General features: G+C 41.8%; 1 protein-coding gene across 7 annotated transcripts in view; it reads right to left on the bottom strand.

Moving 5' to 3' along the window:
• Positions 1–22517, bottom strand: part of TULP4 (TUB like protein 4) — a 223243-nt gene that overhangs the window by 162239 nt on the left and 38487 nt on the right. For 3 of the 7 annotated variants that reach the window (XM_032836454.1, XM_032836459.1, XM_032836457.1), the window contains exon 2: positions 519–2753. In XM_032836454.1, the coding sequence (XP_032692345.1) occupies positions 519–770 (252 nt within the window). In that variant the 5' untranslated portion in view covers positions 771–2753. Of the gene's footprint in view, positions 1–518; positions 2754–8315; positions 8338–15220; positions 15292–22517 lie in introns of those variants that run through there. The other 4 variants (XM_032836460.1, XM_032836461.1, XM_032836455.1 and 1 more) reach the window with 4 other exon arrangements.

Below are 22517 nucleotides of genomic sequence, written 5' to 3'. Positions count from 1 at the left end.
TCACCTCTGCCCAATTAACTCCTTCGTTCTTGCACCTCCACGGCAGGTGTTAAACCGTCACCCAGAGCAAGGCGGCTGTTAACCGTTGAGGTGAAGAGGACAACACCACCTTCCCTGTTGACAGCACCAGCCTCACACAGGGGCGGTTAACTCTGTTACGCAGAAAGGGTGACTAAAAAGGCCGAGAGCACGACACACTGGTTAGGATCATCCAACCGAACCTCCCAGCCTGGGCAGAGCCGCCCTGGTGCCCGTGCGCGTGCTGGTGCGTAGCCCGCTGCCAGGAGAGGAGAGTGAGGGCGCCCAAGAGAACAGACACGCTCGGGGAGGGACACAGGCTACTGGGAACCGTGTCCACCTTAACATATTCCCACTGGGACACAGGAGACAGAATCCACAGTTTGAATAGTGTCCCTCAGCAGCAGGTGGAGAAAACGAGAAAGCGAGCTCTGAGCCCACGGGCAGCAGGCTCAAGACCACAGGCGATGAGACAAAAAGTACAATGAGCCCCAGCTCACCTCGCTGTTGTGGCCCCGCAGGTTGAAGTTTATTCTCTGCGGCGTGTTTCTGTCCCGGCGGCAGTGGCTCGAGGTGAAGGTCACCCCGACGACGCCGCGGCCGTTGCCCGTGGCCAGCCAGCCCTCCTCATAGTAGCGCCTCCGGCACACCGGCTTCTCCTTCTCACTCTTGGGAACACGCCCCTTCCAGGACAGGCAGAGGATGTTGGAGTCACTGCAAAGGACAGGCCCATGTTCCACTGCTGCATACATACTTTTTCTCAGTGAACCGTTTTATTTAGAAAGTAATGCTGAATGCCGAAAAACTCAAACTAATTCTTTTCATGGATCAAGTGACTGATGTGATTTTGTGGTTGGCTTGCGTTGCTTTCCCCGACCCCTTTTAATGAAGACTGACCTGGATCTAATCACAAGGTCAATATTTTATAAAGATCCACCCCAATGCATAGTGAAAAAATTCCTCTAGAAAAGATGATGGCAGTCTGTTAGGAAAAGGTAATGCTTAAAAACAACACGTGTCCATTTTTATTTTCAAGTCCTTAGAGGAAGAGCGTCATTACCACTGCTGATCAAGAAACGGGGTTTTCTTCTTTTCACTCAACTTGGTTATTCTCATTCAGCCTGAGATTCCAGTTTAGTGTAATATGATTCCAGAGACAAAGGGTTGCAAATACATAGATTTCAAGTAACTTAAGGCTTTAAAGAATCCCTCGAGCTGGAATTTTCTCTTCAAAAGTTCAGATGCAGAGACAGAACACATGGGATCATCTTCCTTCCAAAGCCACCCTCTGGCACGTTCTCTCAACTAGACCAATTTCTGTTGCTGAAGCTGAAAAAGATTGCATAAAGGGAAAAAAAGGCACACACACACCGTGCAAAACAGACCAGAGTTTGTGCAGACAGCAGTCCAAGTTCAGGAAGGAAAAAAGACTCTCCCCACTGTTCTAAACCAGAAACTTCCCCCCTCAGGGCCCAGCCTGGCTTCCCGGAAGGCAGGTTGCTGTGTCCTGGCGGAGAGCTGGGCTCCATCTGACCGGCCCGCCACAGACCGGTGCACTCCTCGGTGCCATAGAGGTGGAGAGAGAAAACCGCTTCACTCGGAGCCAGAGGTTCTAAAGCTCTTGAAGTGGTACGAGTGTTTGCTTTGGGTGAATCCTAAATCCTCTGGTTGACAAAACCGAGCGTCACTACAGGATTCTGTCTCTTTACCCCGTCTCCTTCCTCCCTCCCCTACTGGCTTCTCCCCTTTCTGCTCCTAAAGATCCCCTATTTCTCCATCTTGAAGGAAAAGACTCATCTCAGAATGAAGTCCATCAAGTACTCTTCCTCCTATCTGCAGGGCTTCCCGGACTCGACAGGGAAGAGAAGCCCTTCAGAGAAAGCGCAGACAAGAGTCAGGGTCTCCCGCACTCGCTCCCTAGAGAGTCAGCCTGTCCCGCTGACGGGCGCTCTCCGGCTCACGTTCAGAGATGCGTGCAAACGCCACGGGTGCAGTCCGAGGAAAAGAAGCTTTGCTTGGATGTTCCTTGATACTTACTTTGTAAATACTGGTTTCAATTGCTACTTTAAAATATTATCCTATAGATACGGGAAAGGAAAAGGAAAATAATAAATTAAAACTTCGAGAACACAGTTAACTGAAAAAGGCAAAGGAACCAGTTCATCGTTCAGATTTGTCCCATCATACCTGACCTTGCTTTCCTGAAGTCACACACAGCCAGAATTACTTCTCAGTGCAGAGTTTTGAAGTAGGTCCAAATTACCAAAAACACTGGAAAGTAAAGTGCAAAGCCCACTGCATGACTCTGCCTGCGCCACTGGACACCACACTTCTCCCCCAGCCACCTTCTCACTTAGTTCCTTCTTTAAGCTGCAGAGGTATTTTTGAGGCTTGAACCGTGAAGGTTTTTTTTTCTTCTTTTTGCAAACTTTCTTTACCCGTGAAGACCATGTGGAAAACTGACCATCAGTAACATATTTTTCTCCCCGGGCTCCTGAGCCCAGTAGTGTCAAGTTGATCCATCTGATTCTTAAATTAATTTTCATCAGTTGTAAAACTCTTCAAGTGTGCACAAGAATGAGCCTGTCTTCTGGTGTAAATGTGTGTGTGTACAAAGAAAGTCTTAGATATACATAGACATATGCTCTTCGATGGGCACCAAAGCGTCCGCCTTCCCAGTCATTTCAGGAACCATCTGAGTAATCACAGCTTGAAGGCCCTGGAGCCTCACGAATCTGTAAAACAAAATACGATATGAAAAAAGAGAACTTCAACACCCTGATGAAGAAAGGTTCTAACTGAATAACTGCTGTAACTGAAACTGGGGGACCCCATCTTTACACTTAGACACACACACACACACACACACACACATACACACTCACCAAATAGAGCTACTGACTGCTCAAATTCAAATAGGAAAGTGGTGCACCTAGCCCGCTCAGAGCCAATGGACAACAAAGGGCGTCTGAACGCCACGTAGCACTTATTCAATCTGCCAGCAGCTGGGCATATCTGAATAAAATCATCCCCTCCACTCTCCCAGACCGCGCCATCCTTTCTAAGACTCGTCCTGCATGTGCCAACTCTGTCCCTCTGGGGGCCATCATCCTAATTAAGTGGGCAACCTCGAAAAGGAGACTCAAGAGGCTCAGGCAAGTTACCTGACTGGCTTTTTCATTATAGGTAAGAGCTGTTGCCTGAAGACACAAGAAGCAAGGGCCTTTAAGAATGCCTCCATCCCTGAGTGCTGGCACGTCAGAGCAAAGAAGAGCTGTTTTCATAGCTTATAAGCTGTCTACTAGTGATAAAGTTCTGGAGAATCTACCTCCAGCAAATCCTCGCTCTCTCTTCCTTCCTCCTGCCATCAGTCCAGGCCTGCATCCCATCCACAAAAACACTGGACAATGCCACACTATCCCACACTATCCCACCTTCCAGAGGGCCCTCAGGGTGACCTTTCTAAGTGTCAAGGCTACTTGAAGAACCTACACTGTTCTCCCCTGGCCCAGGAAGTCCCCTAGAGGGCAGTTAAACAGTCTCGCTCCACCAAAAACACCTGCTACTGAAAGTCTATGCATTTCTGACCAGTTCCACGGAGATGTTGATGCTACTAGTCTGGGGACCAGGTTTTGAGAACCTCCAGTCTATGGGATCAAACCCCAGCAAGACCCTTCTCCTCTTCTCTGGCCACAGCCTCTGGGTCCAGCCCTGCGTGTGTCACACTGTTGCATCTGGACATTCCCTGCCCTGGAAAGTACTGTGTCATTCCTCTCTTTCATGTCTCCACTCCCTGCCAAGCCCCTACACACTTCCTTTAAAAGCCACCTACAGTAACAACTGGCCGGCAAAGCCTCGCAGAGCACCTCGCACTACCTTCCGTAATAGCACTCAATCACTGCATTCGAACACTCTTCTCTAGGCTCCTAGGGGCGGGGAACCTGTCTTTCTCAGTCCTGGCATAGAGTTCAGTATAAACTAGGTATTCAAGTCAAAGTTCACAGGAGGCAGGCAGGAGCAAGGCAGCAGCTACATGTAGTTTCCCTGAGAAACTATAACTCAGATGAGTCATGGTATATATGTTTTGTATGAGCCTATAAATCAAAACCACTAAATTCTCTCAGGAATTCTCTCAAGGAAGCACTTGCACCTGTGGGGTGGGGTGGGGTGGGGGGAGTAAAAACAAATGCTATAAAATTCAAAGTAACACCACGTTCTTCTTTCTAAAATGCTGATACCACTGTATAATATAGCCTTAGTCCCTATTCTGACTTGGGGCAGCCACAGATGGGAAAAGCAGACACAACTTCTCAAGACCCAGCTATATACACACAGGTTTTAAACTATTTAATAGGAGAATCCATGATTATTAAAGTATCCACATTATGTATGACAGGGTAAGCTGTCAATTCCCCTGAAATCCTCCCAGGGGATCCATATTGTCAAAATTATTTTCATAATAACATTAAGACATTATTTGCCTTCTTCATTGTACTGACAGTTGTATCAATGGTGCAAAAGCAACAGTGGGTCAGACTCAGCTCGTTGGCGCCAGTGAAGGCACCGGTACCAAAAGGTTTCAGTACTCACGGGGTTTTGTAAAAATGTCAGCTTCACTTCACAATATTCTTATGCAGGGGCACCTGGGTGGTTAAGTCAGTTAAGTGACCAAATCTTGATTTTGGCTCAGGTCACGATCTCAGGGTCCTGCGATCAAGCCCCGAGCAGGGCTCTGTGCGCAACCGGGAGTCTGCTTGAGATTCTCTCTCTCACTCCCTCTACCCCTCCCGCTTGTGCTTTCTCTCTCTCTAAAATAAATAAATAAATCTTTTTTTTTTTAGAGAGAGAGAAAAAATAAATCTTTTTAAAAAAAGAATATTCTTAATGCAGTACATATTATTAATTTTATTAAGTCTCAACCATTAGCACATGGTTGGTTAATAGTCTGCATTTCAAACCACCCAGCACACAGGACGCATCCCTGCTCACTCGTGAAGCACAAGGGTGACCCGGGAGAAGCACCTGTGCGGTCATGCAAATTGCAAGCTGAGCTGAGGTTTGTTCCCTGTTTACTGGAAAGAATGAATGACAAATTAGGGTAATCCAGGCTTGGGTCTTCGGCAGACATTTTCTCGAACATGAACAAAGGGAGCATGTTCCTTTAAGGAAAACAACTGACTGGATTTGCTACCTATTACAAAAGTTGAGTGCTCAAGTTAAAACCAGAACTTTGGGAAAACCAGTGTCTATCACCAAGAGCTTGACAGCTCCCTGAGATTTAAAGATATTCTGCATGCAACTGAAGGTAAACATTAACAAATGCGCACTTTTTACATTACATGTCATATCTCATAGTGTGTATCTGGAAGATTCACATAACTTGGTGAACCAATATTTTCCAAGTGACCAATCCGTAATGCTACAAGTTACACTTGAGTAAAAGAGCCATTGAGGTGCAAGAAAGACAAAAGGATTTTGATCTAACCAAGTACAAAAAACTCACCAATAACATTTAAAACTCCCTATTGCTACTAACCTTTAAGAAACTGTCACTTGTTAAGTTTTAATATAGTATAAAAAAATCCATGATTATCTGAAAAGATTATCAGAATACCTCTTCCTTTTCCAGCTACATATCTGTGTGAGCAGATTTTCTTCATATATTTGAGCACGAGCAGCGTGCTGCCACGGCCTGTGGAAGCAGATCCGAGGGGCCGGCTATCTTTTACTAAGGCAGATAAAGGTATTTTGTAAAAATGTAAAATAATGCCACTCTTCTTGGTAAATGTTTTTAGTGAGAAAATGTGTTTTTTTTCCATAGGAAACATATTTAAAAGGTTTAGTGGGCTTATTATTTTTGAATGACTCAACAACTGCTACAAATTTCTCGGTTTTACCCCCAGTGCGGTGAACATCAACTGCTGGCGTGCACACCGGCCAAGGCTCTGTGGGTCTTCTACAGTTTTAGGACTATGAAGGGTCCCTGAGACCAAAAAATTTGAAAACCACTGATATATGCTAACTCTCCAAAATGTAAGCCTTCAATAACTACTAAAGTATGTAGGATAAATTCCTGTAGTAAAAGCATAGACAAAAGTGTTTCATTTTTTATTTGTGGCTATGGTTTTTAACCCAACTTTTAAAATTATGAAGCACTATATAGGCTAAACAAATAAGGCAGGTATTTTAAGAAAAAATGACACAGAGGCGCGTGGGTGGCTCAGTGGGTTAAAGCCTCTGCCATCGGCTCGGGTCATGGTCCCAGGGTCTGCGATCAAGCCCCACATCGGGCTCTCTGTTCAGCAGGGAGCCGGCTTCCCTTCCTCTCTCTCTGCCTACTTGTGATCTCTATCTGTTAAATAAATAAATAAAAATCTTTAAATAAAAAATAAAAAATTTTTAAAAATAAAAAAATTAAAAAGAAAAAGAAAAAATGACATAGTACTTTATGATGACTCAGATGAATAATGGATACAAAAGTCAGCAACAAAATACCGGTATCCCGGTCACTGAAAGGCTGGCCCCTATTCTAGCATGACCACGGACAGCAATCAGTGACACTGCACACTTCCCTTCCTTCAGCTCCGTGTACTCAGGAGGATGAGAAACCGAAGATGTAACTGATTGGTTTCGGAGAGCAGTTCACTATCAACGCAACACTCCTAAGTAAAAGGGGTCTGGTATAGAAAGGTTAAAAAGCAACTATTCACCTGAAAGCAGGGACTTCAACAGTATTTTATACCCATGTTCATGGCAGCATTATTCACAACAGGCCAAAGGTGGAGGCCACCCAGGTGTCGACAGCCAGATGGAATGTGTAAGTGAAATGTGGTCTACACATACAGCGGAATCTGACCAGCCTCCAGAAGAAAGAACTTACAGGCACCTGGGTGCCGCAGTCGGTTAAGCGTTCCGGCTCTCAGTTTCGGCTCAGGTCATGATCTCAGGGTCCTGGACTGAGGCCCTCACAAGATTCTCCCCGTTTGCCCCTCCCCACCCCTCACATGTGCACATGCTCTCTTAAAAAAACAAAACAAAATGAACAAACAAAACAAAACCCAAGAAGAAAAAACTTTCTGTTGGACACGTGCTACAACAGGGATGAACCGAGAAGACATTCTGCTCAATGAAATCACAAGGCAGTCAAATAATGACAAATCTTGTAAGCTCACTTTTATGAAGTACCTGGAAGAGTTAAATTCAGAGACTGAAAGTAGAATGGTAGCTGCAGGGGCTGCGGGTGAGGGGCCTAGGGAGCTGTTATTTCATGGGGACAGCATTCCAGTCTGGGATGATGAAAACATCTTTGGAGATGGGCAGTGGCAATGGCTTCAAAATAATGTGAATATTCTTAAGGCCATTGGGTTGTCTACTTTAAAAATGATGACAATGGTAAGTTCTGTTATATATATTTCACCTTAATTTTAAAATCGAGTAAATTAAGAAAAGCAATTATTCTTAAAAAGTCTTTCAATAATGGACTGAAAGTAAATACTCCTAAATCTGACATTACGGTATTTTTTACCCTAAACACTATAAGTTCTAATAATTAGAGCTTATTTTCAGACTATTCTTATAAACCACTGAAAAACCAAGCCCTGCTTTTTGGAGATTACGGTCTTACACAGTACATGTGTCTGACTGACTTCATAACCTGACAGTGGTGAAAGAGTCAGTAAACTTTTAAGATGTTTCCCACTCTGACTATCCATACCACCCAGTTCTTGATGGCAAATTAGGAGCCCCAGATTCGAAAAAGTACAATGTAAGGACAGGATGGTACACTGTTCAGAAGAGGAAACCTTGCAGAACTAGACACTCCCAGATTAATCAACCAACAAATCTTAACTAAGTAGTAGACAAAAGGCCCCTTCTCTGCTGCATTCTCTGCCTCCCTTGTCTGTAATTAGATACTTTATTTTCTAATTAGAGTTATTTCACTATATTTTGTTCTGATTCCTACTTTCCACCAACATGGATAAAATTCACTAGTGGGAGAGGTGGGGAGAAAAATACATCCTTGGTTTATTTTTAATCACTTGAATTAACGTTAGAGATCAGAGATAAAATAAATTAGGAAAGATTTTTTTCATTTCCACGATTAACAGAAATACACTCACTGGAAGTTGTAAGAATGCAACCACTCTGGGGTAGAAGCTAGGACCACCACAGATGTGAGTACCCGGCGACCAGGTAGCCCACTCTGGAATGTGTGCACCAGACACAGGGCTGGGCTCCCTGGGACTCCCTGCTGGAGGTGTGGCATCGTGTGCAAGAGCCAAAACAATGACACCAACCTGAATGGAGGGAGAGCCTCAGATTCAAACAGCAGAATTGTATACAGCACTGTAATGAACACAATACAGAACGTGGATGAATTTCACAAAAATAATGTTGAGCAAAGGGATCCCATGAAAAAAATACCTACAATATGAATCCATAAAATAGGCCAAACTAATTTTACCAGCTAAGACTGCAGACACAGATAATAAAACTAACATTTTAAAGGCAAGGAAAAGATAACACTAAGCAGCACAGTGGTGACCTTGGGCTGCAGACTATGAATGGGAAGGGGCACACACACGCAGTGTTGCTGGGGTGCTGGCAATATCCCATGTTCTCATCTGGGTGGTGGTTACAGGGTGCTAACTCTCTGACTATACTACCTATATGTCAAACATATTCAATATGTATGATATCTCACAATAAACAGGTTTAATAAGCTATGAAACTAGATTAGGCCCCAATCCTTTGGGATTTTTAGAAAACTTAAATCAACTAGTAAGAATCTTAAAAATTATTATATCCAACCTTAACAAGTACTCTCCCAATCTAGAAAATCCCAATAAAGTTCCAAAGACACTAAGTTCTCAAACTAAGGAGGCATCCACAAAGAAAATGCATGTAAAGAGTAACGAATGGAGATAAAATTTTAGAATAAAGCTCTATTTCTTTCTAAAGAATAAAAATTTAATAGAATGGTTGGGGCACCTGGGTGGCTCAGTGGGTTAAGCCTCTGCCTTCCGCTCAGGTCATGATCTCAGGGTCCTGGGATAGAGCCCCACATCGGGCTCTCTGCTCAGCAGGGCGCCTGCTTCCTCCTCCCTGCCTGCTTCTCTGCCTACTTGTGATCTCTGTCAAATAAATAAATAAAATCTTAAAAAAAAATTAATAGAGTGGTTAAGCAGAAGACTGAGATGAGAAACAATCAATTTCAGGAAAAAAATATACAGATGTTAGATGAATACAAAGCAGAGAGAGAGGGGAAAAAAAAAAAAAAACAACACCGTAGAAACTTTTGAATAAAAATTTTCCAAACACCCTAAAGTTGTCTGGAGGTGGAGTGAAGCAAAGGAAAGGAAAATGAGTATTATCCTACATGGTGACGGAAATAAACCCACCCCAATTTCCCCTTTTTGCTGTCCCTCATCTACTGTGTGGGACTCAGCTCTAGGGCCAGGCAGCTCTCCCCATGCCCAGGCCTCCCCTGACTGCCCCCTTCCACAGCTGGCAGCAGACCCTGAACTCTCCATTTCTTCTTAACTAAAGTAACTACAACGACCTGCCTCTAATTACAGTCACTCTGTTCCCTGGGGAATTTTCCACAACCCACAAATAGCCACGTAGCCCAAAGCAGTTCTGACTGGTTCCTAATTAGTTTCAATAGCCGCCTAGAGGCTAGCTCAAACGTGCCGTCCGAGACTGCCTTTTAAGGCAGGGGTACTCTCCGAGTAAGGACTCGTCCTGCAGCTACCTACGGACGAACAACCATACACATGAAAACACCACAGCACCCCTGCAAGGATAGTGGAGTTCAGTCATGATCTAATGCATTTACTGTGTTCTCATTCACCAGCCCGGAATTCTTACAACGTGCTAGTGAGATAATGAAGCTATGTGTGCGTGGTTATGCCCAGGCTTATGCAAAAGATGCGTGCTTACTACAAGCACGTTCATATCCAATCATTTTCCCATTGACTTGCGCCGTCAATTTCAGAGACGCATTCCACAGAGGGCTTCGGTCTCGCTCTGAACACCACCTCCTGCACATGTAGTGCAGATACCAAAGCGCTATGCAGACTCGCATGGCAAGGCTCTTTTCTGCGTGTGGTAGAGCTATCTTTCTGTGTCAGTCATCAGATCTACTAAAAAACAAACTCCTACACTCCAACTTTTATCCAGTACCCACCAGCACTGCATTCAAGTAAATGTTCAATAAGGTACTTCATATGCTACAGAGCCTCAGTCCTCTAAGAAAAAGGGAAGTAAATGCTAACTGATGGAAGTTCTCTGTACAGACCCGGGGTCGGCACCAGCCGCTCAGAATGTGGGTCTCCTGAAAGCCTACGGCAGACAGGCACCAAAGTACATGTGAGTAAGGGAGTAAGCTGGGGGCCCACACTGCTGTGTTCAGAGTACAGCAAAGAGGTACATTTCCAGTGAAAGCTACTCCCTATTTATTTTCTATACCTGATTTCACCAGCCAGTACTAAGAATATGAACATCTATCTATCTATAGGTAGAGAAGGATATGAAGGCTATAAGACAAACCTCTTGACTAGCAGTTCCAGTGAGAGTGGGGGGTGAGACACCTCTAAGAACGAATGTGTACCTGAAACCTGGCTGTCGAAATACGGTGGTACCGTACATAGGGCTCACTAGTATCAAAGATCATGTTCCTTACTTAACAAAGGAGAGCATTTTATTATTTCTCAAAGTGATAAAGACTGAAAGATATGATAATTCCCAGTGTCATACAAGGCGTAAAGAAACGGGAAACCAATTTGGCAATATGATTCAAAAGATTGAAAATGTTGCAAACCTTTCGATTCAGCAATTCTGCTTCCGGAAATTTATCATAAGGAAATAATGTTGAACTGTGCGAAGATTTAGCTCTAAGGATTTTCACTACAGCATTTTTCATATATTGATTCAGTAAGTGTTGGTACAGACATAAAACGGAATCCTATGCAACCCCTAGTAATTATACTGTAGAAGACTATGGAGTAACATGGAAACACGTTCTCAATAACTTAAGTAAAAAGTAAAATTACAGGTTATACTTCCAGGATGCTCTGAAGGGCTTGCCCACTACTTTATCACTAGAACTTGGGTAAATTATAACAGACGTAATTTTTTTCTGGACTTGTAGGAAAGTATGAGAAATCTCCAGGGAAGCCACATACACACAAACATTAGAGAAAGCCAGGGTTATCTGGCAAATGCACATGTAAGACACATATATGTCCAGAATTATCTGGAAAAATGCAGATATAAACCCTGGAATCAGAATTAGAATGCCTCATCATCCCGGTTTGCCCAGAACTGTCCCAGTTTTACCCTGGAAGTCCCATATCCCAGGAAATCCCAAGCAGACAGTTGGTCACCCTATCAGATATCCAAAATTTGGTCCAACCTCACGGTGGAGAAACTGAATCATACATATCCTGCAGGGGCCACAGAGGTAGCGAAAACTATCTCAGATTCCTAGCACCCCATGGTTCTGGACTGGAGCAAATGCAATCTTTCCCACGTGAAAATATTCCCAATTTAGGACCTAATGATTCCCACAGATGAGGTTCAACCAAAAATCAGTTACCAATCAAAAATTAGCAAACATACAAAGAAAAGAAGGCATCACAAGCTGTCCATAGAAACAACAAATTTAGATCCACTGGATTTCAGAAAGTGAAATGAACATAAACAGAATTTAAAATAATTTAAGTTTAGAATTTAGGTTTGGATTTCTGGGTTCCAGTCTGCCATAAGAGAAGCTCAGAAATCATCACTCTGTCCTAATAAGAAGTAAAAAGCTAAACAAACAGAAAAATCAACTCTTCTCAGATCTGTAAGAAAAGTGAGTCACCCACTGCACCTAAAACTGGGAAGTCCAAAAGGCTCTTGCAAAGAACTACTCTGATCAGAGCAGAAACCAGTGTGCTAAAACCTCTGTGCACACCAGCCCCGGGGTAGGCAAACCCAGACTGTAATGGATGGACTGCTGGAGGTTCAGTGTGGCCGAGTTTGAGAGAGAAAAACGTCAGGGGACCCAGCCATCGGGCCCCTAGACTCTCGTGAGTTTTACTTTCAGGAGCTCACTAGATCCTCACAGCAATTATCAGAGGAAAATCCCCCTGTGCTTCCAGCTGGGGAAGGGGAAAAGGAATCATTTTGAAAGACACCAGAGCATTCTGTTCTTTTAAAAAAGTCTGTCTTCAGGAAAAACAATTTAACCAAGGTATAACCAATTGGGATTTTATCAGAACCTAACCGACCTGAGGGGAGAGAAATACCCAACTGCAGCCCATTCGGCCGCCCTGTCCCACTAAAAGGGCGGGGGAGACAGAAAAATATGTGAAGCCTGTCCAAGGCAAAGGCCCACAGAAAGGCGGAGACCCAGAGCCCCGGGGGTACCCAGCATGGTAAGTACAGTTAATGGCATTGTGTTAGACATTTGACAGCTGTTGAAAGTCAATCTTACATGTCCTCACCGTGAAAAAGAAACGGTAGTTAGGTGAGGCGGTGCAGGCATTAACTAACCCACTGAGGTGGCCATTTTGTAAGACAGGAGTGTATCATATCATTGTGATATACACCTGAAACTTCCACAATGTTCTATGTCAATGATATCGCAATAACACAGGGAGGGAAAAAACTCAGAAGGAAAGGGGAGGAAGAAACACAGAGAAATCTTGGGGATTGAGGGACGGGTTCCATATTTTGATGCGGTGTTGCTTACACAACTGTTTATCTGTCCAAATGCACAGAACTTTGGCGGCGCCTGGCCGGCTTCAGGCAGTAGAGCATGTGATTCTTGATCTCGGGGTCAGGAGTTCAAGCCCCATGTTGGGCGTGGAGCCTACCATAAAAAAGTGCATAGCACTACATATTAAAAAGGGTACTTTACATATTTTTTTTAAAGATTTATTTATTTGAAAGAGAGAGCATGTGAGCAGGGGGAGCAGCAGAGGGTGAGAGGGCAACCTTAAGCAGACTCCTTGCTGAGTGTGAGCCCGATGCACGGCCCAGTCCCAGGACCCTGAGATCAGACTGAGCCAAAAATCAAGAGTCTGACGCTCAAACAACTGAGCCATCGAGGCACCCCAGATACTTTACATATTTTTAAAAATAGTATCCACCACACAGTAAATGCTACACAGTACAAGCAATTATTAATGTTGTCGTTGGCATTAAGTTGGGTGCTGAAAAGACAATTTTAAGTAAATACAGATATGGTCCTATCTTGAAGGAGCCTACAGTCCACTGATGAAGATTAGGCATTAATCGTGTAATTATGGCTATGACAAATGCCACAAGGAAGAGCGTTATGGTGTTCTGAAGGCTTCGATCTGAAGGAAGAGTAGATGCTAGACACTGGAAGAAGAGGTGGAGGAGGCAAGAGGAGATACTCCATGCAAATGGGATAGACGTACAAAGCCCACGGCGGAAGAGAAAACGGCATTTTGAAGAAACTCTGAAGAACGTCAGTAGGACATCTATTCACACACATACCTACGACGAAGCATCACTTCACACTAATTAGGACGGTTAGTACACAAAAAAAAGTGTTGGCAAGGATCTGAAGAAACTGTGCTGCTGGCAGGACTGCAAAATGGTAGAACCGCTATGGAAAACACTACGGAAGCTCCTCAGCAAGGTCCTGTAAGATGCAGCAACTCCACTTCTAGAAATACTAGGTACACGAGTATCCAGCTGTATATATACCCAGATACACTCCCAAAGGAGTGTACCTCTGCACCCCCCATGTCCACAGAAACGTTACGTACAACAGCCACAAGGCAGACACAATCCCAGGGGTCCATCAGATGAATGGATAAATAAAATGTGGTAAACACATATAAAGGCATATTACTTGGCCTTAAAAAGGAAGGAAATTCTGATACAGGCTACAATGTGGATGAACCCTGAGGGCATTATGCTAAGTAAAATAAGTTACTCACAAAAAGACAAGTAAATTATTCCATTTATATAAGGTACCTAGAGTAGTCAAATTCACAGAAACGGAAAGTAGGATGCTGACTGCCAGGAGCTGGGGGAGGGAGGAAAGGGAGGCTGTTGTCTAATGGGTACAGAGTTTCAGTTTTACAAGATGAAACAAGTCTGGAAACTGCTTGCTCAACAATGTGAATATACTTAACACTACTGAACTACACGCTCTAGACACTGTTGACATGGTATATTTTATGTTACGCATTTTTTACAATTAAAAAAAAAACCTGTTCACACACACCCACACACAGACTGAGATGTAGTCATATGACTGCAGAATGCTTCTCCTCCCCCCACACCTCACCACCTATTTACAACAGTTCCTTTTAACCAGTACATTATATCCCCTTTTCAAGGAAAAGTTACGAGGCATATCCAGCAACAAGAAGACAAATTGGAAGAGGCAGAGCAAGCGTCATAACCAGACTCAGAAATGGCAGAGATGCCGCAATGATCAGACCAGAAAGTAAAAACAACAAGGACTCGCATGGAAGGGCTCTAAGGGATAAACTAGACAGCACACAAGAACAGATAAGCAATATAAGCAGAGACATGGCAATTCTTTAAAAAAAAATAAAAGAAAGAAAAGAAATACAAAACAGAAAAAGAAATGCTGCAATCAAAAAAACCACGGAGAAAACAAACACTGTAACAGAAATGAAGAATGCCTTTGATGGGCTTATCAGAAGACTGGACACAGCAGAGGAAAGAATCTCTTTATGTGAGGATTTCTCAATAGAAACCATCAAAACTCAAAAGCAAACAGAAAAAAGACTGGGGGGAAAAAAACCACCATAGCCAAGACCAGTGGAAAAGCTACAAAAGGTGTGACATACACATAACAGGAATACTAGAAAGAGAAGACTGAGAGCAGGGAAGAGAGGAACATCTGAAACAGTAATGCCAGGTTTATAAGCCAAATTGATGTCAGACACCAAAGCACAGATTCGGGAAGCTCAGAGAACACCACACAGGGAAAATGCCTAGGAATCACTTTCAACTACATAAAATCAAATATAAAGGAAAAAAAATCCTGAAGGAAACCAGAGGGGGAAAAAACACTTCACCTATAGAGAAAGAAAGACAAAAACTATACCCAACTTCTCCTCAGAAACCACACAAGAAGAAAGTGAAATATTTAAAATCTTGAGAAAGACCCACCAGCCTAGAATTCTGTGTCCTGTGAACTTACCCGCCAAAAATGAAAGACGAAGACTTTCTCAGGCAAACAAAATTGAGGAAATCTGTCAACAGTAGACATACCTATAAGAAATATTAAAAGAAGTTCTTTGGAGAGAAAGAAAATGATATAGGTCAGCAACTCAGACCCACACAAAGAAAGAGAATCAAAGAAGCAACAAGTAAAGGTAAAATAAAAACTTTAATTTTGGGGCACCTGGGTGGCTCAGTGGGTTAAGCCTCTGCCTTCGGCTCAGGTCATGATCCCAGAGTCCTGGGATCGAGCCCCGCATCGGGGTCTCTGCTCGGCAGAGAGCCTGCTTCCTCCTCTTTCTCTGCCTGCCTCCCTGCCTACCTGTGATCTCTGTCTGTCAAATAAATAAATAAAACCTTAAAAAAAAAAACAAAACTTTAATTTTTCTTATTCTTGGGTTGCCTGGGTGGCTCAGTCGGTTAAGCATCTGCCTTCAGCTCAGGTCATGATCCCGGGGTCCTATGATCGAGCCCAATATCAGGCTCCCTGTGTGGTGTTCTCTCTCTCTCTCTCTCTCTCTCGCTCTCAATAAATAAATAAATAAATAAATGAAATCTTTAAAAAAAAAATTTGAGTGCCTTAAAAAAAATTGCCCTTAATTAGCCAGGCTAATTAAAAAAGGGAGAGGACACAAATTGCTAATATTATAAGTAAAAGAGGGGATATCACTACAGATCCCATGGACATTAAAAGTATAATCAAGGAATACTATCAAGAACTCCACGTCCACAAATTTGAAAATCCAGACGAAATACACCATTTCCTTAAAAGACATAATCTGTGAAAACTTAAACAAGAAAAAACAGACAATCTGACTAGTCCTATATCTATTAAAGAAATGCAGGGGGCACCTGGGTGGCTCAGTGGGTTAAAGCCTCTGCCTTCAGCTCAGGTCATGATCCCAGGGTCCTGGGATCGAGCCCCGCATCGGGAATCTCTGCTCAGCGGGGAGCCTGTTTCCCCCTCTCTCTGCCTACTTGTGATCTCTGTCTGTCAAATAAATAAATAAAATTTAAAAAAAAAAAGAAAGAAATGGAATCAGTAATTAAGAACATTATAAAACAGAAAGCACCAGGCCGAGGTGGGTTCACTGGTGAATTCTACCAAACATTTAAATAAGAAATTATACCAGTTCTCTATAATCTCTTTCATCAGAAGGCAGAAGCAAAGAGAATACTTCCTAACTCATTCTATAAAGCCAGAATTAACCGAATACCAAAAGCAGGCAAAAACAATACAAAAAAAAGAAAACTACAACCAATATCTCTCAGGGACACTGACACAATAATCTTCAACAATGTACTAGCAAACCGAATCAAACAATGTATAATAAGAATTAAACACCACAACTATGGGGGATTTATTCTAAGTACACAAAGCTGTTCAGCATTCAAAAACCAACTAATGCAATCAATCACATCAACAGGCTAAAGAAAAACCACATGGTCATATCAATCAATAAGCACACACACAAAAAAAGCATTTGAGAAAATCCAACACCCATTCACGACAAAAACTCTCAGTAAACTAGGAACAGAGGGGAACTTCCTCACATTGATAAAGAATATCTACAAAAAAACAATGGTGAGAAACTCAAAGCTTTCCCAATAAGGTGGAGAACAACACAAGGCTGTCCCCTCTCACTGCTGCTTTTCAACATTGTACAGGAAGTCCTTGCTAATGTAATAAGACAAGGAAATAAACAGTATACAGATTGGGAAGGAAGAAATAAAGTAGTTGAAATGTTTAAAGGAATGAAAAAGGAAGCAATGAGACATGATCTAAAATAACCAGAGAGGATCAAATAAAACGTTCAGAAAAGGAAGACCTAATCATTAAAACTGCATACAATAATATGAACACAACATCAGCCAAAAAAAAGGAGTTAATGAACTGGGTCTAATAGCTCAAGAACTCTGTGAAATCTTTTGTAGCACAGAGAGACCTGGAGATATAAAGGAGAAATTAAGAGAAATGGAGGATAGATGAGGAGGACCAGTTTAATTGGAATTCCAAAAAGATAAGAGAAAATGGAAAAGATCTGAAGACATATTGACAGATTTTGCCAGAACTGCTATAAGATCCACAGATATAAGAAGCATAATATATTCCAAGCAGGATAAATAAAAAAGAAATCCACACCTGGGCACATTTTAGTAAAACAGAGAAGGGAGTTGAACAGCAGCCAAAAACGAGACAGGTACTTTCAAAGGAACAACGATCAGACTGATGGCAGGTGTCTCACAGCAACCATGGCGTCAGAAATCAATGAACTAATATATTTAAAGTACTGGAAGAAAAATACAGAATTAGATTCCAGACATCCAACACAGAATTATACATCCAGAAAAACTGTCTTTTAAGAATTAATGTTGAATATGGTATTTTAAAAAGAACAAAACCTAAGTTTTAAAACCAACTGAAGTCAAAAAATAACTTCTAAAGGATACTTATCAGATTAAGTGGAAAATGACTCAGAAGGAAGGTCTAAGAAGAAACAATGAAAAAAACACAAAAATACAAGTAAAATAAACTATGTCTTTTCAAAAAAAGAACAGCAATGACATCAAACACTTTTACAGTACTTATTAACTGCTAGGTATAGTTCTAAATGCTTTTAGGCACTGCATTTCTCACTTAAAAGCCTTAGCCTTATGACAAGGTCTTTTTACTGTCTGCACTTACAGATGAGGAAATGGAGGTACGGGAAAGGAAGCACCTTGCCCACCATTACTCATCCGCTAGGAGCAGAGCGGGGATTCAAACCAGGGTGCCAGGTTCCAGCCCATGGTTTAAACACCAAGCTGTGTCTGCCTATTTGGGGGAGGAAAGAAAAAATTTAGGGAAGGAAAAAAAAAATACTTTTATCGGAAGGATGACCAGGGCTGAAGTACTGTAAAATGCTGCTAAAACTTCATACTTGATTAGTTTAGGTAAGCATGGTGAAATTTCAAGGGCAATTGCTAAAAGACCAGAAACAAAGGTGGGAAGAGGTCGAGGCAAGACACTACACCTCAAATCATTCCCCTGATAAGAGGAAAAAGAAAAGGCAGAATAAAATAAAAGAGATGGTAGAAATGCAAATAAATCAGCAATCACAACACGTCAATGATTTAAAATTCTATTCTTGACAGTTAAAGTATCAGATTACACAAAGAAAAAATTACAGTAAACCCCCCAATGCAGTCGAAAATGCACATAAAACTTTTGACTCCCCAAAAACTTAACTTTTAATAGCCTACCGTTAATTGGAAGATTTACTGATAATATAAACAATTAACACATATTTTGTTATACATATTATATACTATATTCTTATAATAAAATAAGCTAGAGTAAGGAAAATGTTATTAAGGCAAAGAAAATACATTTACAACACTGTACTGTATTTATCAAAAAAAAAATCCACACTATCATCTGCTCCCTCAATTACAAGCTAAAAAAAAAAAGTAAAGATTTAGAAGATGCGAACATCATAATTAACAAACTTGGTAAAGGGGCATCTGCTTGGCTCAGTCGTGGCTGGGCATCAGACTCTAGCTTTCAGCTCAGATCATGATCTCAGGAATCCTGAGATCAAGCCCCACATCCATGGCACTCTGCACTCAGTTGGGAGTCTGCCTCTCTCTCTTCTTCTCCCTCTGAACCCCGCCCCCCCGCCCCCCGCTCATGCACTCTCTCTAAAAAAATAAAATAAATAAAATCTTTAAACAAACAAACTTGGTCAAAATGAACACATATAGAACCTTGTATCCAATTAAGAGGATGCACATTCTTTTCAAGCACACAGAACATTAATAAAAACTTACCACATAAAGTCAGTCGCAATATATTTCTAAGAATAAGTGTCACAGAGACTTCTTATATGACTTAAAACTATTAAGTGCCCCCCAAAACTATTAAGTTAAAGGCGATTATAAAACCATATGTTGGAAATTCTTAAACTTAAGAAAGACATTTCTAGGGGTGCCTGGGTGGCTTAGTCAGTTAAGCATCTGCCTTCAGCTTGGGTTACGATCCCGGGGTCCTGGGATCGAGCCCCATGCTGGGCTCCCCACTCAGGGGGAAGCCTGCTTCTCCCTCTTCCTCTGCCTGCTGCTCCCCTTGCTGTGCTCTCTAATAATAAATAAATAAAATCTTAAAAAAATTTTTTTAAAGAAACACATTTCTAAATAATATGAAACAGGAAAATCATAATGGAAGGTTTAAAATACTGAATATTAATTCATATATGCCAAAACATGTCTGCTACAGAAAAAGCATACTTTGTGGGAAATTTATTTCCTTAAATGCTTATAACATTCAAAAAAAAAAAAAGAACAACTGCTGCAAATTGAGGAGCTAAATGTTCAATTAAAAACTACAGCATAAACCAAGACAGTAAATGAAAGAGATGATAAAAACAGAAACTCATAAAATAGAAAAGATAACATTAGAGAGGCTAACCCAAGCCAAATGTTGACTCTTCAAAAAAAGTAATCAGAGACACAAACCTCCAACAAGATAAAGGAGAAGAAGCACAAATCAACAATGCTGTCAAAGAAAAGGGGTGTAATTGTAGCTACAGTGAAGATTAAGGAGATCAAAGAATATCATGAACAATTGAATGCTAAAAAAATCTGATAACACATGAAACAGACAAATTCCTAGGCAACATAATTTAACAAAACTATCTCAAGAAGGAGAGATGAAGTCTAAACCACTCCATAACCATTACAATGGGGACTCAGTAGTCTAAAATCAGCCCATAAAGAAAATACCAGGTCCAGATATTCTATAGGTAAGTTCCACCACCACTCAAGGAACAGACCACAGGAGTACTACAGAAACCCCTCCAGAGAACAGAAGTTGTAACACCCACAACTACTCCTAGGAGGCTACTGTACCTCGATACCAAATCAGATATGGGGAGTGCAAGAATGGACAATTAAAGACTATCACTCATGAGTAAGACCTAAACTAAGCGTTAGTAAATCAAATGGCATATAAAGAAAACTGTGATCAAACCGGGTTCATCACAGGAACAGCATTCATCACAGCACTGGATCTCATTTCTGCCTAAGGACACCTTCCGTGGGCTGTCATTCAGGGCTCTTCACAGAAGAAACCCACACCTAACTTTTCAGCCTATCTTCCACCCTGACCTCTAAAAATTATGCTCCTTTCAAAGTATACTTTCTGCTTATACACCAAGCCCCGAACTTACCCTGCTGATTGCAAAGCTCATTCCAAATCCCCCAATTTTAGCCATCTTTCCAGATGTATCTTCAAAAATATCCACTCCACACATCCTTGCCAGCGTCTCCCTACTGGGCATGGACTTCTCTTCTTTAATCTTCGCAGTATACTTTTCTATCTTTCTTGAGTTGCTCATTCAGTTCTCCACCACACTGCAGGAATCTGGGCCCCTGTATTCCCCACTGGCCTGGGCATTACTTAAGGGTAAGGACTTCTGGATGCCTGTTGGTCAGGACATCTTTTACACTGTATACAGTAAGTACTCAACAAATGTACATTCAATTGAATAAAAGTGCTTTTATTTATATGTGGTGTTAAAAAATATTTTCCCCTAGGAACAAATGATTCTATAAAGCAATAAAAATGCTTTCTCAAGGATGTTATTAGAAATTATATTTTTTTCATAGGCCAGTAAACTACAGGAAATCTTTCCCACTGCCACATGCAGAGATAAACAGACTCATGCATGCACAACTCTGGTGACACAAATGCCTCACAGAGTTTAATACATTTCATTCACCCTGTAATTTGAATCCAGATCCATCTGGATCCCAAACATGTATACATACCCCCAGCCTGCCTTCCTAAGACTTTCGTCCTGGTCTATCTTTCCTATTATGCGGTCAATCTTCTGCAAGAGGGAGACACGTCTTCTTACCCAATCTGCAGACCAACACACGAACTCAGTGTTGCCAAGGGAATGACGGTTAAATGTAGGAAGAAGCCCAACATGCAAACCCTTCCAAGAACAATAGTCTGTGTCCTCACAAAATAATCAACTGAAAGCCCTAAATGATAAATCATAGGTTCTATTATATTCATTATCCTCTGACTAAAAAGGGAATTGCTTATTTTGGAAATGTTTCCATTAAAAAGGCTAAAAATCTCGAGGTTCTTAAAAGGCTAAGTTCCAATCATCTCAACACCATAGTCTTGGATGACGTAAATACGTCAAATATAATTATATAACAAGTAAAACTGGTCTTGAAATACCAACCATTGTTATTTAGTTAGTGAGAGGGTGTGCGGGTGCATGGAGGGGGGAAAGGGCAGAGGGAAAAAAGTCTCAAGCAGACTCCCTGCTGAGCGGGGAGCCCAGCTCCAAGCTCCATCTCGGGACCCTGAGATCATGACCCGAGACAAAATCAAGAGTCGGATGCTCCTCTGACTGTGCCACCCAGGCGCCCTCATAAATACTATCATAATATAAACTTCAGTGTAGCTAAAAATGTCCCCAGCTCCTGCCAGTGACCCTTGAGCAGTGTTCAGGCCATACCACCACAATGACGCTGACCAGGAGCACCAGCCACACAGGACCTTTCCTCCAGCTGCAAGGCAATGCAGGCCAGTCAAGCCAGTTATGGCTGAGCGCATTTTCCAGGAGCGTGTTTTCCAGAGCAAACAAGTTCAGGTGTAGTGAAGAAACTACCCTCCCCGTCACAGAGCAAACACAAAATGCAAACAACTCCCTTTGTAAAAAAGAAGAAACATAAAAATAAATGTCCGAGAAAAATAAAGGATGTGGCCATACAACTGTACATTAGTTCCCCTACCACATTCCAGTTCCTGGAAACTATTGTATCTATCTACACAAAACAGGTACAAGTGATTATAATAGATCTGAATATTAAGATGTCTCGTGGATTCTCAAAACTTTTTCAGCTTATTGCAATAGTAACATACATTTCAGTAAAATTTTTAACTTACAACTTGAAGTTCTTTCCAAAGATACTGAATTGGATTATAATAGATAATCGCAATTTGTTATTTTTCTTAATTTTTACAGCCAAATATTTTCATGAATACCTATTTATTGTTAAACAAAAATAAAAACAAAGCACCAATTTACATCATGATGAGTAAATCTGTTTTCACATCTGCTGCCATCTTTTTTGCTTGCAAAAATAATCCCCTGGCACTTTCATGTTTTTCATATAGAAAGGGCTCAAATGGATGGCTGAAACGCAGCCAGCCACTGCACAGAGAACAGAGTCCTGGCTCTGGCCCAGCCTCAGATGGGTTCTACGGGAGGGATCAG

This window comes from Lontra canadensis, unplaced genomic scaffold (genome assembly GCF_010015895.1).
Source record: "Lontra canadensis isolate GAN:19392208 unplaced genomic scaffold, GSC_riverotter_1.0 scaffold92, whole genome shotgun sequence".
Taxonomy (NCBI): domain Eukaryota; kingdom Metazoa; phylum Chordata; class Mammalia; order Carnivora; family Mustelidae; genus Lontra; species Lontra canadensis.
The sequence above is the reverse complement of the archived record's forward strand: the minus strand, read 5'-3'. Positions and strand labels throughout refer to the sequence as shown.